The sequence below is a fragment of the Falco peregrinus genome, chromosome 3 (genome assembly GCF_023634155.1).
Source record: "Falco peregrinus isolate bFalPer1 chromosome 3, bFalPer1.pri, whole genome shotgun sequence".
NCBI lineage: Eukaryota > Metazoa > Chordata > Aves > Falconiformes > Falconidae > Falco > Falco peregrinus.
Window position 1 is genome coordinate 116,719,960 of NC_073723.1, and position 19,158 is coordinate 116,739,117.

The following is a 19,158-nucleotide window of genomic DNA, read 5'->3' on the forward strand; positions in this document are numbered from 1 at the left end:
AGAATTTTCCACTACAGTTACATCACTGTGTTTACACTGGAACAAACATTTCCTGCAGGTAAATTATGCCAATGTAGATTTATAGTAATCTATCTACTTTTTCTTTTGGTTTGGTGGTTGGTTGGGGTTTTTTTTACTACATGCAAGATCTTACCGACCTTTGAAAAAACAATATTGAAAAAAACAACACTTCATTCCATCTAAGGAAAATACGTTTTGTACTGCCTGGGCTAATTCACACTCTGAAGTGGAAACAATTCTTTGATTCAGAACTGACCTCAGTCTTCAAGTTTTATGGCAACTTCAACAATGCTACTTAAACCAAAGCACATGAGTTACGGCGCAGTAACGGCACAGGCATGCATGTCCCCATTCAGTTAAGCTTTACCTCACTTCCTCGGATGGAAAAGCTCCCACACATTTACTATGACGTAAGAGGAAGAATGTGGGCATTCACCAAAGTGCAACACCCTAAGAGCATAAAGCCCTGAGGCACCTCACTGGTACTGTTCACACCGCTGTTCTCTAGCGACTCTGGAGCTGCCGCCGGCTGCCACACTCAGCAGGTCCTCAGCCTGTTTGCTTGCACAAGCCATGCTTCCAGGAGTCAGTACATGACCTAATCAGCTCTCCTCCCTCTTCACCTTTTATTTAGCACTTCTGACCGCAAAACCAGGGGCCAGAGCTGAAGCCATATGACATACATTGCCAGAGATCTCATCTGATACAGACTAAGGAAACCTTTAAATAGAAAAAATAAAGGCATGTAATCATAATAAATAATATAAATAAATAATAAAGAAAGAATCGTTGGGATGCAACTGCCTGCCATCAATGTACAGATGATCCTCAGCACCAAATGAAGTCCAGAGGCTTAGCTTCAGTACCATAACATCAACAAACGTAATGGAGACATTGCCTGAGGGGAATATTAAGTTAGATAAGACCTAGTCAGCTCCACTAATTTCAAGCCAATATTTGAAAATGCATGAATAGTGTCCTAATGTAAAACAGGCATGCATCTGGAAGACAACTAGTTCTTACAAGTCGCTGTTCCTTTGTGAGTTGTGAATTAAAAAATTCACTGCAGAGGGCTGATTAAGAGCTTTTAAGATCTATGATCCATCATCAGATATAGAAAGTAAGACATTACTCAGAAGCAGAGAACCAAAATACTTTCGGTGATAGCATCAGATGAAAAAGCAAAATGGTTCCCCTATGCACAAAATAAACTCTTTGCAGACAGAACCAAATATGAAGATTTGTTATTACAAAACTTCAGGGTTCTTCCTGAACTCAGGAGTTCGTTATAACATCAAGGCTGCCCAGGTTTTGCCACCTATCAATGTGATAGGGAAAAGTAGTGACCCTTCACCAGCAAAGTTCCAAGGGCACAGGAAAAAAAAATTAATGTTAATGACAGATGTTAAACATGTTTATATCAGACAGACTTCCCGGGATCCATCAACTGCAACAACAATACAGTTTGAAAGAAAGTTAGGGTATTGGATTAAACCACATGCCTTCTTTCATACAATATAATTCCACCATGAAGCTTTATTATTTTTAGTGGAAGGTTTTAGAATTGCCACTGAAATAAACCAAAATCAAATTCAGAAGGCAGTTTTGTTTATTCTAATTAAAAAAAAAAATATCTTAGCCCATCAGGAACCCAAGGCAAAGCTACTTTTACGTCACAGAACTGAATGAAAAATTGTTTAAAATTTAAGGTGTAGCACCAAACTGTGGCTTTCATTAAGGTCCGCTTACCTAAGCCAAAACCAAAGTGATCAATGAGGGCCAAAAAAGGTCAAATGCATTTACACTGTAATGCCAAGTGGTACCAAAACTTTGCTTCTCTCCCAACGCAAGTGTAACATTCAAAATGAGCAAACAACAAACAGCATCTGCTTTTGTTTAAGCAAGACAGGCTTTTTGGATTATTTAATCAGAAAAACAAGGATCACAGTCCATTAATATAAAGTGTTCCGAACAAAACCTAATGCATTTTCAAAGCTGCAGTGAACAGCTAAACTGAGCCTAGACTTTTATGTCTACATTCAAACATTTGTCCCACTTCTGCTCCAAAAAATCCCAAGTTATTCTGAGCACATACTGGAAAAGGAATGCAGTCAGAATGCCAAGAAACTTTTGGCTTTAGTGCTTTTGAGCCAAGGAATTCTGCTATGTAACTGTTTGCCCGAGAGGCCCGTTTTCTATCTTCTTCTATTTGATGCACCAAAAGCTAAAGCACTGATCTGTTACAACCCATCATCAACAACAACACATTATTCTTCTTCAATCACATCAGGATTTTTTTCAGAGGGAGGCGAGTCTGGTGGATGTTCCTGCGAGAGTCAGTTTTGAGACCAGTTTTCTCCACTGGAATACAGCTGTGCTGACAGTAAACTGTAAACCTTTAAATATTACAAGAATATTCTGAAATTCTGTATGACTTAGTCATGCAGGGAGGTAATCATGTAGCAGTGTTGCTTAAGCCCACTATTAGAAGCCAGAAACCTGTCATTGCTTTGTCTTTGAATTCAGGCCATAGTATTCCAGGTGATCTTCAGTGTCTAATCCTCATCACCATCAGAGTAAAGAAAATATTAAATGTTGACTTCTCTATACTAACATCAACCTAGATTATCTGTCAATTTAACAAGATTATACTCATTCTGTACCAAGAAACTTGGAGGTTTTATTTCAATTTTTTTCTAAAACCAGTCTAAAAATCTTTATTCCTAAATAATGCCAACCTTCCAACAATTAGGGCCAATTTTCAGTTCTCACTACCAAATCAAGTTAGCGTTATCCGCTTGAAGTACATAAAGTACATGAAGAACATGTATGATTATGTTCTTGAGTACATCTGTTTCACTGAATTCCAGGTTTTCACTTGTATGGATTGGGACCAAACAGAAAAAAGTGCACCACCACACACGGCAAGGGAAGCTGGTATTTTTCATTTGTATTTTGCTTGTGTTACACTGACTGAGAACTAGCTCTGAAGAGCCTGGCTTTCATTTACCACCAGGGAAAGCACCCTGGCAAACACATTGTTTAACTTGACTGTGACCCATGGCCAACACTTGCTATGCTAAAGACACCACCAAGTAGTCTGAAAAACTAGCAGCTGCCATAAAGGATTTATCAAAGCAAGAAAAAAACTAAAGATATCCAGTTGCCTTGAACAAAGTTGTGTTACCCTCCACAAACTGACTGCAATTAAAAAAACTTCTGTGGCAAAACAGACCTTGTTAATTTTAAGATGTGGCACAGAGAAACATCGGGGCATACATACACCATAGCACTCACCCTACAGTATTTTATGAAAACCAAACAGGGCTACTTTTTAAAGAAACCCAAGTAAGAAAGGGTCAAATAAGAATGAAAGTTACAAGGCAGTAAAACAAGTAAGTATGCTCACGGAGAAGTCAACCTGGTTTATCATAAGTAAAACTTACTGGCAACTCCTAATGCCAAGTAGCTCAGCCCAAGCAAGAGTGCCAGCTACTTAGTGGGGGGAAAAAAAAAAAGAAAAAAAAAAATCTACTTATCCCACTGTCTGGAAGACTGAGCTTAGTTGATCCAGCCAGTGCGGAAACCACCTCCTCCCTTTCTCTTCCCCTGAAGCAGTGATTTCATTCAAATGAGATTGTTTTTCCCAAAAAAACAGGAGAGTATATGTAATCATACATCTATTTAAGTGGCTAACAAGCTAAGGGAAGAAAAAAGAAATCCACTTAAATTGTGAAATGTTTGACTTTACAGCTGCATAAAAATTAACTTGACTCCTCACACAAGAACCTGCCTGTATTTACTTTATCGAGGTAGTCCTGATGTTTACTGAAAGACTAATAAGAATAACAGACAAGCAAAGAAACTTAAAGGACACAAAGCCCTTATTATATAGTATAGATCTCACAGACTCAAGAATAAAAAAGAATGCTAGAAAATTTTGGACCCAAAGGCCTGCAAAAATTGTTTCAAACAGCAACCAGTTAGGAGCACACTACTATTTTCCCAAACTGGATCAAATGACTGCAGAAATAATAGTAAAAGTCAAAGTGCATCTGATGAGAAATATAATACAGTTCTGTCTCTGCCTACATAAATAAAACAAAAGGGCAGAACATTGGAAGACCATTTCCTGATTTATCCAAAACTATCAAGGGAATCTCTCCCAGGTTTGGCATATCGGAACTGGAAAAAACAAAGTTTGGATGAAGAGGGGAAAAATGCATTTTAGAAGTATCTATTCAAAGTTATGAATTCCCTTCAAAGTTAACTACTGGAGCTATTTGATTATACCACAAAGAAAGTCCCTGCTCCCCTGTATAAGATACCTGCAATCTGCAAAGTCTAGAAGACTAATGTTCCAACAAACAGATGGGGGGGGAAAATCAGAAGGTGTGTTCAAATTTTGACTACACAATCTTGAAATATATCTCAGTTCTCACAAAAAAAAAATCTGCTGGGAAAACTACATGATGCAAACTACATGATGCATACCCATTACTCCAAAACAGCAGATAACAATCACTCTTGCATGTTGCATGAACAGTAAGACCATTAAAAAAAAAAAAAAAAGAAGAGTAAATTAATAATAATCCTACATGGATTACTGTTTTGAGAGGAAACTGTTTAAGGTAAACAAACTGATCCAAGTGAAAAACATGCAGCAATGCAAAATCCTGAGATGAAAGAATACAGAAAGCAGTGGTTTAATGTTCCACACATGAATACTGAAAATGGTCTGGTAGTATCAGCCTAAATCCTTGCAGTGTCTGCTCAGACCTTTATCTTGCCAAGCTGAATAAACAGAATTCCATCCTGTTTACTGAGCAGTGTTTTCAGATAAGATGTAAAGAATTACATCCATGAAAGGACTATAGCAGTATTGATATAACACCGGGCAAACGCCTCCTCCGCATGGTGCCACTATACCGATTGGTTTGTATTTCTGTTCAGGCTGTAGATGGATGAGCTTCAGGGGTGTTATACGTAATCACTCTGCAAGTCAAAGCATATCTTCAAGGGTCCCCAATGTCTCAAAAGAAAAAAATGAAGCATCATTCAAAAGAAGACAACAGGGGACAAGGTAGCAAGTTGCAGAGACCAGGACTGGAAAAGCGTTGCCTGCAATACACAGTGTTCAGCTCATTCTCACCCCTTCAGGTTTGTTAGTTTGAGAAGGGAGTTGGTTTGTGGTTTTATGGGAGGAGCGGGTCAGAGAGCAAGCTAGAGTCAAGCCCTGAACTCCAATGCTAACTAAATCTGGTTCAACCAGGTTTAATCTGAGGGATGACAAGACAAGGAGGACACTTCTGCTTGTCATTTCACCTTTCCTCTCACCTCTCCGGAACAGTGGATAGCCAGTGCCCCAACTTACATGTGAAAGCTTTTGTTTCTGTGTGGTGGGTGTCCTCGTGCCACTAGGCAGACCAAAACTTAACAGGACATTTCAACACACACAAGTGGCACATTATAATAAATGAGTCTGGTATTGCTGACAGCCTCAAGATGTTCCCTGCCACAATAAGCAAAAGACAGGGAAGGTCAGGACTAGGGGGAAGAAAAAAAAAAAAAAAACAAAAACAAAAACACCACAGAAAGACAATTTCATCCTGGAAAAGATTCAGAATACCAGAAGGACCTTCACGCCATGTTTCAATATAGATCAAACATTTTATTGCTGATACTGGAAACCTACAGTTAGGGGCAGCAGCAGGCACTGCTTGTGACATACATAACTTAAAACACTCACTTTCATTTTCTTAATAGCACTGAAACTAAGCAGGTAAATCTTACTCTAACCTTAAAACTGAAATACTGTCTACAGGTACTTACACATGCTGCTTGGAGATAATTTTCTTTCCAATTCATCTATTCTGGTAAGTATAAAAAAAAAAAAAAAAAAAAAGAGTACTGACAAAAAGATGCTAAAATAGAAAATGTAAAGAACAGAACTAGAAGGACAGGCAAACTAACAAAGCTGAACAAAATCTTAGCCTATTATTCAAACACATCAACAGCTATGCCAGCACAGGCCCAACAACAACATTGGACAACGCCTTCCAGCATGTCTGTTCCCTTCTCCCACCAGACATACCAATGAGCTTCAAGCAATGAATGCTTCATAAACATTGCAAAGACATCTGCTTGCTTTAATAATCAGCCAGCGAGAGCTGCTATCACCACATCCATGTGAAAGATGAATGAAAAAGGCCTGGAAACCACCTACTACACACACCTTGCCTAACAGGATGTCACTAGCCCACAGCCATGCAGAGAGATCCACATCCAAGAATTGTGATGGGTTGGGACCACCTCATGAAGGGGAAAAAAAAATCCACACAAAAGAGGATAGAATAAAGAAGAATTTAACTGCTTCCCCAACATAGTACTGCTAGGCTCAAAGACTACTTCTGTCTTGACCTCATCTTTATATTAGAATTCACATTTGGCAAAGCTGTTCAATATCTAACATACCATTACAGTTCCTTCCATTCCAAGTGCTCATTACAGCTGACATTTGTCATGCTTATGAACCAATTCTCCCTCTCTTTTAAAAGCTTTTCTTAATAGATAAAAAAAACCTGTTCCACTTTTGAAGGTCCATGTCAACATCTTAAAAGAAAGAGGAACAAAGGCAGCTGGTTTCTTCAGTGTCAGGGCACAGGGTCTCGTGTATTCCAGCATAGCTTTTTAACAAAGCTCACATGTATTTTGAAACCTATCCTGCTCATTTACGCTAACATAAGTTGAAAAGTCACTAAAGACTCACTCTAAGAACAGAGTAAGCTTGTAGCAACCGTTAAGATTTATTAACACTATTAAATGTCTCCAACAAGCAAGCTAACTCCTGCAATTCTTTCACAATGTTAAGATTCTAAATAAAACATCTAACATCATTCTCATCACCTCAAACATCAGCGGTTTGGCACCTTGTACAACTATTACTCCAAATTCACTTTTGTTCCTCGTGTTGCGTGTTGCCAGTAGATGAGCCTATAGCATCACAGACAGTGCAAAAGGGCACCACCTCTGCATCATGCCTTTTCTATGTAATCCTGTTTTCTGTTACCATTATTAACTAAACTCCACCATAAGTTTCCCCAGTACCTTTTCAAATGCTTTTGAACTCGGAAGGTAACTTTTTTCACAATGGAAGTGACAAGATAAGCAAATCCCTCATTATGTGCTACCTAAAAATAAGAAAATATCTTTCAGGAGAAGAGTGTACATTCATTTCCAAACTGAAGACAGCTGACCTCAGGAAGCTCCAAATCAAGCTTACAGCACCTGCATCACAGTCTTACCTTCATATGAACCGCAATGATTAGTGTAAACCTTTATTTGACCTTTATGAGGGAACTTTAAAAAGCTTGGTAACACTGTATCAAGTCAGAAAAACTCTCAAATCACAGCCACAGCACATTCCCCAATTTTACTTTTGTACAATATAGGTAATCACTGCTACCCTAAATAGCTAGTCCTTTAAGAAAAACATAGAAAAAATAGAAAACAAAAAGCATAAGGCCAGTGCTCATACCTGGAATTCATCGCAAAAAGCCTAAGCCGATTAATCTATATTTTTATAAGCTGATTGACATCCACCACACCCAGGGAAAAAACAACCTTAGTTACCCCTGCCTCCTAACAAGCTATACCATCTTCGCCCAATGTGTCATCAATCCAACTTCCACATCAGCTGAAATTCCGGTAAACTCAAAAAGCTCAAGAAAATTAACTGAACACCCTGCATTTACTTGAGATGTGGCTATTAAACCAAGGAAAGGAATGCTTACCAGCCCATTCAAGTAGCCTCTTCAGTCATTACCTTTCTGTTAGGCCACCACTGTGTTAAGACATTTGACTGTAATAGCAACTGCCCATTTTAGGATGATGCTATTTTTAGCCCTGTGATGCTATTCCTAACAAAATAATTAGTAGACTTGTCTTGTATACTTTCCTGCAACAAATGCTTACTGCTACCCAATTGTCACTGTAAAGCTTTTGGAAACAGTTATGGGATATTCATGATATATTAAAGTGACATCACAATTCAGTAGAAATTAATTAAGCACTTCAGTTCTTTGGAGAAAAGAAATTATCCCATGTTCATCCTTTGGGAGAATCAGATGAAGAATCAGAATCAAAACCTGCATTAAATACTAACCACCGTTTTCTTCAGTGAAGAAATTAGCTTAACAATATGAATACAAAAACTTGGGATTATTGTGGACAGCCACACACATGACCACCTCCTAGCCTGACACAGGAAAATTAAATTATTCATTAACAGCAGAATCTGGCATTTCTTCCCTGCCATCCTTCTCACCTCAGTGGCAATACCTTTAACAAAGTGATCCAGCTGTAACAAATCTTGCCAAGATAAAAGAGCCAAACTGACTAAAATTTGCTGTTTATCAGCTTGACGCATTCTTGCAATATTCTAGAAGGAAACTGTAAGCAGGCGATTAAATATACAGCACAAAGGATTTCTTTTGCAGTGCTTGAAATTTGCCTTTGGGTACCTAGCATATAAGCTTGGAATTGGCATTGTATATGACAATGATTCTCTTGCCCCACACATTAAATTTGTTAAAGTACACTGCGTGCTTTGGCTACAGCCCGAGACACCTATTTCCAACACCAGAACCACCCCCAAATAACGAAATAAAAATTGTAGGAAAGAACTGCAAGCCTTGTCACTGGGGCTCAGAAGACCAAGTAAAATTTATCTTTGGCATTTAAGAATTCTTCAAATAAACCTCTATGCATGAATCACTTCTGCGGGACAGAAAAACAAATAACTGTTTATGGTATTTTATAACCCAACTTACAGACCTAAGATGAGCAATGAGTTCGACATTAGCAGAGAGGAATGATGAAGAGCTGCTTCAACTTCACCCTGTGCACTGCTCCTTCTCCAGCCCATGTGAGATGCCTAAATGACTTTCCCGTCAAAATGCTAGCCCAAAAGCAATAATCTGGGAGCTTCAGAATTCTCATACGATAAGGAATACAGCTAAAACCCAACTGCCTCCAAATCAGGATGTAAACAGCAACATCCACAGAAGAACGTGCCAATGAACAAAGAAATTGCTCAAATTATCAAAACTCACTGAGACTGCGCTGCAGTTCTGAACCTGTTTCCCCCTGCTAACAGCATATTCCAAAGCTCTAGCAAGGAAAAACATTTATCTTAGACTGAAACCAGCGTTGGAGTTTTTATTTTAGAGCAGCTAGAGAATAAAGGTTTCGAGGAAGGCCTGCCCTCTGTTGCTTCTGGTTGCAATACAAGCAATGTCCAACTCTGTTACTAAAAGGCACCTACATGACTGCATTCTGTGTCCCTTGGGAGATGGTATCCACATTCTTCAGCTGCAGAGCAGAGCTTCCTCCTTCGGGAAGTTTTGCCTTATCTCATCAAGCTCCAGTACAGCATGTCTCAGTAGGGTGGCTAACACATCACTTCGGAAGGCTACAGAAATACACTTATGCTTGCTTTGATTTTATTTTTAGACAGAATCACGTAAAGAACTATTTCCTTCATTTAAGAAAAGCAGCTCTCCAAAATACAGATCATCAAACTCTAGCCAAAATTGTAAGGCGTTAACAGAGCCAAAAAACTCTGAAGCTGATCCAGTAGCACTGGCTGATCTCATTAGCTCTTCTCATGAAAATACACAGATATGACTTCACTCCTGGATTACACTCCTATATTTAGTTTATACCTAATATGGACATTCAGTGTACAGAACTAAGTCATTTCCTTTCCTCTTGTAAAGTTCCTTGCCCTTTGTCTAGCCAACAATACAAGGAATAAGTCTGAACTCTCAGAGAACTCCCGCACACAAAGACATTTATAATCAATAGCAGTTTAGCTTATGTTTTTCACTTCAGCATAAACAAACACAGCATTCAGAGCCCTAAAAATCAGACTGTCCCACAAATGCCTGTTTGACCTGAATTAAAAAAAACACCTCAAAACAAGTTTAAAAACAGTAACTATTATCTTTTCTAGGAAAAAAATATTCTACACAGAGGACTTAAAGCTCTTGAAGTCAAAGCTCTATTTAAACTTATTTTAAGGCAACATAATTATTTGGGGGCTGGGTTTTTTAACTGTTCAAATGTTCACTAATTCTTAATACAAAAAAACAAGCAGAGTCAGTACCCAAAGAGTGAAACTATATAATCTCAAAGTGAAGAATATGCAAGAAAAGAATAAAAACAAAACAAAAACCATCAACAACAACTTGATTAGCACTAAGTTGTTTGTTAACAGTTTATTTACAAAGAACTTTGAAGATAAAAATCAAATTAGATGGATAAAAGTACAGGTGTAAAATATTCTTCCATGGACAGTCAACTTGCAAGCAACCACCACTTTAGTTAAAGTTTGTTGTCTTAGACGAAGTTGTAGATACTTATGAGCACACAAAACCACCTCACTTTCTCCCACTGTCCAGTGAGGTTTTGTAGAATTGCCCTGCTCAGTTGATTATCAGCTGCAGTGCAAAAGAGAGCATCTATCAAAAAAAAAATTAAAAAAGACAACAAATCCAATTACTGTCATACAGTTATCCAGTCTCAAAAGTTCTTGTGGATTCTTAAGTGGCATGTCCAGCCCAGCCAGAACTCAGAATTGATGTATGCAACATTACAAAAGTGCATAGACCTTGTGTTAGTCACATCACAGTAAATGTCTCATTTAAAAGATAATCTGAACATGCCTACACTGGTGAGAAAACAGCAGCAGCCCAGGGCTTTCTTTGTCCCTTTTAACTAGCATATACTTTTAAAACTCAAACTTGCAACCTCAGAGTACAAAAGTCATTTTCCAAAGTACACAGATTACTATTTAGCTAGAAGTTCAATGAATTCCCCTACTAGATTCTTCCAAACACAGATTTTGTAGGGGACGACACCCCTTCAAAAACCCAAAAGTTCAGCTACTGAACCAACTACTTCTCTGCTCACCCTACTCACATTAAGAGACAGACAGTAATACTCCTCAAATAAAGAACTCTCTTTCCTCACTGTTTCCTTCCACAAGATGAGGTTAGGATAACCAGTGAAAGACTAGACAGTGACACTGAGTCACTTCAGGCTGTGAGGGCAACGATTACTAACTTCTTATGATGCTAATACTGTCACAGTGCTGCCCACTGAAAGATTATCAGACCCTCCCACGCACCTCCCAACCGTGGTACTGAGTTTACATCAATATTCCTCGTATCTACATGTTACTTCTCAGCAATCAACTATCTTTATGTACAGACATAGATATGTATGTATTCTCATTCTCTTCAAATACTTTCACAAGAACTTTGATGTTAAGTATGCTCTTCCCTGCTTCTGTGATTCCCTCACTGCACATGCACACAATCACAGACTGATGTACAAAAGCATCAGCAACGAGACTCAGACTGCTCAGATCCTTGATGTGCATCTACCCTGACTTTTGATCAGTTCCAGGCCCTGAAGTTTGTCCCACAACATGTGCTCTGATACACAGGCTTCTCTTTCCCCTTCAAGCCTCCAATGCACAGCCTGAGACATCTCCCATCTGGGAAAACTGAGGACAGATTTGTCTTTTATAGCAGTATCTGTGCTTGAAGAACACACCTACGGCATACAGCACTTGTATGCACCTCTGAGCAAATGACTCGGAAGCACCACTGCAGACGGCCATACAATCCCAGCCGGTAGATCAGCAGGCTATGAAGGGCAACGAGTTGAAATTCAGGAACTCTGCCAGTTCTCAGACCACTTTGTGGGGAAAGGAGGAAAACTGTTAGACAAGTTAAACAAGTGTCAGACATATTTCAACTACAAAGTAGAACAGGAGTTCTCTTGATCGCCTAACTGAGCTGTCTAGATGTTAATCATTGGAAAGGGGAGGATAGATGCCAGTGAATAAAACCACTACTCTTGAAGTGTAGTCAGAGACAATTTTTGACTCAAGAAAAGCTAACTCATCTGTATAATCCCTTTGAAAATGATTGCTAGTTTTTAGCTTACTTTCCAATGTTTTGCACTTGAGACCATCTCTGTATTTTTAAACAGTATTGTACCAAGTGCACCAGTTGCTGTATTAGCAATCAGATTCAAATCAAAAAGCCAAGGATATTTCTGGCTATGAGAACTTTCCCAACCAGAATTTAAAGGAATATGGTTTGCGGGCCAAAGAAGGAAGAGGCCCGATTTGTAACAACTAAGCACAGGATATATTAGACGACCGTTACTTCTCAAGTTTATAAAGGGATCCTTTATAATACTCCAGTATTTGCTCACAAGAAATAAGCCACGCATGAAATTTTGCTGTCTAACCTAAATCATATCAAAGGTGGACTGAGAAAGTTCTCAGGTGTTGAGGTTAGTGCATCAAAACCTCCAAATGATGATCTGGTATGTAAGGAGGAGAGTTATCTAACAAGATTATCAAGTGACAAGCCTGCCCCCAACAAGACTGTCTCTGAGAAGCAATGTTGCATGTCTCTAGTCCTGATATTTCCTTATAGTGATGTTCCTTTTATTTTTGCAGCAATATTGCAGGTGTGTGTGTGTGTCCCCCCAAAAAAACCCAACACCAACCAACACCAATGGCAACAAACAAGATCAAGATCATGGAAATGTTTGTTATAAACCAATGTACAGCAGCTATACTACTCCAGAACGACACATGAGACCTTACATAAGGATAAGCACAGGCAATGAGCAACTGCAAGACAAAGGCAGACCTGAACGCATGCAGTTCAGACAAATCACACTCCTCTCACCCAGCCCTGAGCTAGTACCACGTCTGCTGCTAGTGATGCAGACATTCATCTCCTTCCTGCCACAGGCTACAATACTTAACTGAAGAAAACAGATCTGGATCCTGGAAGACATACAGTTCACCTGCCAGATTTGTTTAATTCAGAGATACAAAAATGTAGACAAGCTTCTGTTACAACTGTTGGGAGCAGCTTAGCGTAGGGTATTTATTAAACGTGAAATCACAGCTTTTTTTCTACTGACAGTACAATTCACAGGTAAACAGATAGCAGATACTATCTGATTCTCAAAACAGGTGCCCAATTTCGCAATGACGTCTTATTTCAAAGCTGCCAGAAATCCAAGGTTTAATTAATTTGCAAGTATACACATGTTACACAGTCGAAGAAGAGAGCAGCACCTTCCTTAACGGTTACCTACATCTACTATAACCCACCTCATGCCAGCAGATACAGGACTAAGAATTTCTTGTTTGTTGAGTTTGTTGTTTTTTCCTTTAACACCAAACTTCTTGATCATCCATGTCTTCACCTTGCTATTACAAGAAGAATGCAATCACCAGCTGCCCTCTCGAACATCGAGGGCTGAGCTCTGAGCAGCTTCCATCCCCGTCTCCTCTGCACACTGCCTTCAAGAAACGGCACAAGTAGTTTTGTAAGCTCTGCCCTGTGTTTTCCACAGATGAGTGGTTCTATTTGACCAAGTCAGTCCACCATGCTTTTTATTTATAATAAAAATCCACACACGATCAACTAAATTGCAGCTATTACAAGTGGCCTATACGAGTTGCATTCAGATCACAATGCTCGGGTTTCTGCCTGTGTTTTCATTACAAGAGAGTCTTCACTACTCTAAAACGCCACTAGGGCATAAAAAAAATACTCTTGTTAGACAATGGAAGCGGGCCTCCCTCATTAATAAAACATGTGAACATACGAGGAAACTAAATGAAATCAGATACATCACTACTTTCTCCTAATCAGCTCTGAAAGACTTGAAAAATATTTACAGTTAGTTTAAAAGAGACCGCAGGCAGCCCACCAGCGCTGTAATGAAAAAGCTGCTGAAGCCACCCATTATGTGAGACCAAGAAATAGATTATTCACCTCAGTTTCAGCACTGTAACCCATTTTCTTACCTAAGCATCCTAGATCTGCACATGTGCTGTCACAGACTATGACAAGTTACAGCAGACTGATACACTGTCTCCTTGGATAAATCAAACCAATTTGCTGGTGACAAAAAGCCCTATATAGTTATTCATAACTGGAACCTAACCGCGTGTGCACTCCTCCCCACGCTGTGCCCATCCTATTTTGTTACTGATCACAATTTAGTAAGATTCAAACCCAACATTTTGGGCAGGAAGCCAAAGGGTTTCTCCTGCTTCACAAGTTTTTCTCAAGCTTTAATCCATACCTTTGTTTCATCTTAGTCTGGCTGCTACAATCCTTTGTACACAGGTCATACAGTTACCGCCCTTCAGCCGCGGGCATTTGGCAGAGATTTCTTTTTTGGTCAAGAAGTCTTTCCACTACCTCTGCCTTAAGAGCTTCGGTGACTAACAGTGCACACGTAGAACCAAGACCCCAAATACTGTTTGAAAAGTGATCAGCTACATTGCAAAATACTCTTAACATTCACTCAATAACTTCAGTCTTGTTCTAGATTGCACCCATAACCAGGCGAAAACCGTGCAACACAAAAGCAGGCACTAAGCTTCCCATTTATAGGGCCGGAGGGGGACCTAAATCAAAATCTAATGCTCTTTTAGCCAGACACCATTAGTTATATTGAATAACCATAAACATTCTGCTTGCATTTTATGAAGTGACCATCTTAATGACGCAGGACAAGACTTCTATTAGCTTTACAAAAACACTGTTCCGATTATACTTAACAGCTTCAATAAACTGTGGGACAGGCAGCAGCACCCAGATAAAACAACTATTTTGGTCTGTCTGCCAGGGTGGAGGGTGTTCTTCTTCCACAGGATTTTCCAGGGAAATAACTTTTACTTGAAGATCATGAAGTCAGACAAGAATAACTTCTTTTGTAACCTGAACTTTATCCTAAAGGCAGACAGTATAGAACTTGCAGCAGCTATTTGTAACACTGGGAAAAGGCTTCCTGGAGGGAGATACTACTGACTGATTAATCCCGAATATAGCCTCTTAAATCCATGCCAATAAAGAAGTTTCAACTGAGAGGGATGGAAAAATTCCCTGCTGTTCCCCTTTCATAGAGTCTCACATCTTTGCTGGTCCAACACTGATTTAATCACAACCAATACATCTTTCTCACAACTAATTTTACACCTTCTTCCACACTACACCTCATACATGAAATATCCTCACTAGGCTTATTATTCCCCCTGCTCCCAAATCTTTCTGCCATCAATCACTGCTCTCATTTGTTTAAAAATGAGAAAAATCAGCCAATGAACTTTAGGACAGAGGAAGATGAGTTGTCATGTTATATTAAAGTAGTACTGCTATAAATAATTCAAAGTAATCTGTAGTTTAATTGCTGTACTACTAAGTTCTAACCTCTACAGGAAGAGCCTAAATATTCTGACTAAAATCAGGTCTGGAATCCTCCACTGCAATGCTTTCCCTGGGTCCCGTTACTGCCCCTCAATACTACTAAAAAGTCTGAAAGGAGAAGTCATCCAGTGTCATTTAGAGTATTGTTTAAGAAATAAAATCTATAGCTAATATCTTATCTTTAAAGCTCTATGTAGCCTGCTAGAAATTTTCATGTTTGTCATTGTGGCTTTCGCACTAAGCAAGTCCCAAGATCTCAAATGAAGGCTTTTGTTATTTTCTCACTGCAACCGAAAGAAACTTCATCTGAAGAATTAAAACACTTCTTTCCTACGGAGGCTTTCTTCAAAGTTAAGTTTGAGCACAGAAAGAAAAGATCAACGCCGTTTACTCTCTGCACTTCTGATATGAAGTAAAAGTAAGATGCTGCATCACCAGAGCCCTGGAGGATGCAAAATATTGCATCATACTGCAATATGCGAATGCAAAACATGTGGAGATACCATATGGTACCTTTGCCAGATAAGGGCCGGACAACACACGCTCATTCTTCTAGTTTGGCAGAAAAAGCGGCGACGCGTTTACATGTTTGGTGCCTGACACAAAAGTAAGGACTCCTGCGTGAAAATTTAACTCGGATTTTTTATTACCTCGACGCCCAACTCGGGCAGACAATGCAGAGCGCTGCACGGCAGGGGTGATGGATGGTGGTGCACCCAGCAAGTTACTCCTCTCTCCTACGGGTGCCCACACCCTTGCTCCGCGCCAGCTGCACCATTTGCTCTGGGGAAAAGAATTTTCCAGCAAACGCGGGGCCACTTTCCAGAAGGGACTTCTCTGCCGTTCGCCTTATCTCGGCCCTCCCCGCCCCGCCGAAGGGCCCTTTTGTGCGCGGTAGCCCCGCTCCGCCGGGGCGTCGCCGCCAGCCGGGCTCGCACCGCCCTGAGAGGAGCCCCGCGCCGCCGGGGGGCTGCGGGGCGGGGGGGGGAACGGCACGGATTCCGTGCCGTTCCCCCCCCCTGCCCCGCAGCCCCCCGGCGGCGCGGGGCTCCCCTCAGGGCGGCAGCCGATCGCTGAGGGAACATGGAGCCCCCGCGGGCGGGAAAGCGGTGAGGGGAGGAGGGGGGGGGGGGGGGGGGGGGGGGGGAGGGGGCAACGGTCGGAGCGCGGGCGCTGAGGGGAGCGGCGCCCAGACGGGACGGGAGCGGCCGGGACCCTCCCGCCTTACCTTCACAAACAGCTCAATAACCGGTTCCTTATCACCTTCCTTCAGCCCGTTGACCGGCACGGACAACGCCATGCTTCAGCCTCCGCCCGCCTTTCGCCTCGCCAGCCGGGACGGCGACGCCGCTCCGCTCGCCTCACCCGCCCTGCGCGCGACTGCGGCCCGCCCCGCCCCAGCGGCCCAGGCGCCCGCCGGGACCCGCGCTGAGGGGCGGGGCAGGACCGGGGGGCGGGGCCGGCGCTGAGGGGCCGCCGTTGCCATGGCGGGACGGCGGGGTGTGTGTGAGGCGGTGAGGGGGGGGGGGGGTGATGTCACGCCGCCGGGACCCCCCCGGGGCGAGGGGCCCGATCACCCACCGTCTGGGAGCGGCCTGCTGGGGGCCCGGCCCCGGTGGAGACCACAGGCCTGTGGGCGCTGCCAGGCCCAGGGAGGGGGCCCGGGGGTCGCTTCCCCCCACCCCCCCCCCCCGCCCACCTCGGCCGCCATCGCCTCGGCCGCGGGGCCTGCAGCCCGCCTTGCCTGAGGGGAACGGCGGCCAGAGCAGAAACTTTCCCCTCACGGCCACAGCGCCGGCTTCTGCGCCAGCCCGGCCAGAAATACCGTCAATCCTGACTGAGGGGGGGAAAATAAATCTATTTCAAGAGGCAGGGAGGAGTGTTTCCAGCCTAGTTTCTCCCTCGCTATTAAGGTCAGCGACTGAGGAGCCGGACAGAAAAATGCGCAAGGAGAATTGGGCAAAACATCGGAAGGAAATGAAACGGTTTTGCCCTTTTTCCAGTCTTTTCACCAAAATAGCACCACAGCCTGCGATCACATTTTCCCCATGCGCCTTCACGTCCAAGCCGTTGTGAACAGAGTGGCTTTTATCCTCCGGCAGCAGCTGCCCTCCCCCCCAGTCCTTCCTTTTTTTGGGAGCTCAGACTCTTTTTATTTTTAATAGTCTGAGCTGAGCTGCACCTGAACGTCTCGGCTGAGCTGTTCCCAGGGTAGGATGCGCTGGGGCTGTGGGATACCCTGGGGTGGCACTGAAGGACTTGGAGACACAGCTCTCCGCCTGCGCCGCTTTAATGCTGTCTGTGACCTGGCGCTGGAACCAACCGCCCTGTAATTTGTACCCAAATGCCTCCATGCAGCCAGAAATGGCTCCGGATGAAATGGTTACCGACAGAGTATTCACCTCATATCTCTCCAGGCATTTTACTACCCTCAGTTCTGCATAACCGGATGTCTTTAAGCAAATTTCATCTTTGAATGCCCTTGAATTGTTCATTTAGAGCAGGAAAAACTGCTGTCAGCCCCTCTCCCGGTGCTGATGGGGCTGGGCAACCGATGTAACAAAGTCCTTTTCATTCCCATTCCTACAGCTTCTGTACAGCCCTCAGCTCGGCAGACTCCCTGGGAGCCGCTGGAAGATTCGTTTCTGTTTGTTTTACAGAGTCCAAGGAATCTCGCTGATTCATGGGGTGGGACTGTCTAAACTGGAAATCGGTGTGTCACTGTAACCAAACCGAGTCCGGAGCAAGGCAGAAGCCTGGAGTCCAGCCCTGACCAGGAACCTCTCTGAGTAATTGCCCTTAAATTAATTGCAGCCTGTACCACAAAGGACACCGTCGTCGTCGGAAAGTGGGTGGGATAGAGCGGAGGGAAAAATATTTCCCTAAAATGGGATTGTCACAGAGACCTTCCACAAGCATCAGTCTTGGGGTGTTACATTCAGTTTTCCGGACGGCGGAGTGAGAAGTTTGCACCATTTGGGCCAAATGTCCCCAGTAGATTCAGGAACTGGTAACGAGGCGCTTTTCCTGCATGGCCATCGCAGCATGCTGGCGGGGGAAAGTTGTTCCCCTCTGCTGCTTGTTCCATGTCTGCTGGGAAAGGCAAGAGCCAAGTCCTATGAACTGGGGCTGAGCAGTGCCAGGACAGGGAATGCTGAGCCAGGCAGTCCCCTCTCAGCCGAGGACCGAGCCTTCCCCTCTGTGCTTCACCATCCTCTGCCAAAAGCTTCCAAATCACAGGGTTTCGTAAAACTTGAAATACTTTAAAAGCCTCCCCAAAGCAAAGACCCACCTACTTTTGAAAAGGCAATGTTTTCAGTACAAAGAAATCGCTCTCCCACGGTGCTGCTAAAGGTAGGTGTAGAGCAACAAATTTGAAGCCCTCTGTGCTTTTTGGTGTTTTACTAGCCATACAAAGGAGCTGCCAGGGACGTTTTCTCCTTGCTGCCACTGAATTTCTTCTCTCACAAAAGTCTTCACATGCTGTTATCTTGCAGAGCAGCTAATAGCTACTTTATTTCATTTATATCCACAGCTGCACCAGCCTTGTCTGTTGCTTAATATCTTTTCAGTTATTCTACTTTTAGATGGCATTTTCCTGGTTTCCAGCTGCCACCTACCAAACCCCTCATCCTCCCTATTCAAGTGAAACCTCTTTCTCTAACGATGCTCAGAACAGTGGTTTTGAATGTTGAAAGCTCTTGATTCTTTCCTAGTTCTGTAATTGCTGCTTATGTTATTCTGGAAGATGGTGGTGGTTGTGTTTTTTTTTTTTTATAATACTTGGAGTTAATTTGTCCAAGCTTTACAAAATAAA

At 42.3% G+C, this 19,158-nt stretch overlaps 1 protein-coding gene across 2 annotated transcripts in view; it reads right to left on the reverse strand.

Annotated features, from left to right (window-relative positions):
• The window catches only part of CLIC4 (chloride intracellular channel 4), a 33,149-nt gene extending 16,417 nt beyond the window's left edge, over positions 1–16,732 (reverse strand). The window contains exon 1 of one of the 2 annotated variants that reach the window (XM_055799733.1): positions 16,570–16,732. In XM_055799733.1, the coding sequence (XP_055655708.1) occupies positions 16,570–16,641 (72 nt within the window). In that variant the 5' untranslated portion in view covers positions 16,642–16,732. Of the gene's footprint in view, positions 1–13,231; positions 13,384–16,569 lie in introns of those variants that run through there. The other variant, XM_027782051.2, reaches the window with a different exon arrangement.
• Positions 16,733–19,158: the final 2,426 nt, after the last annotated feature.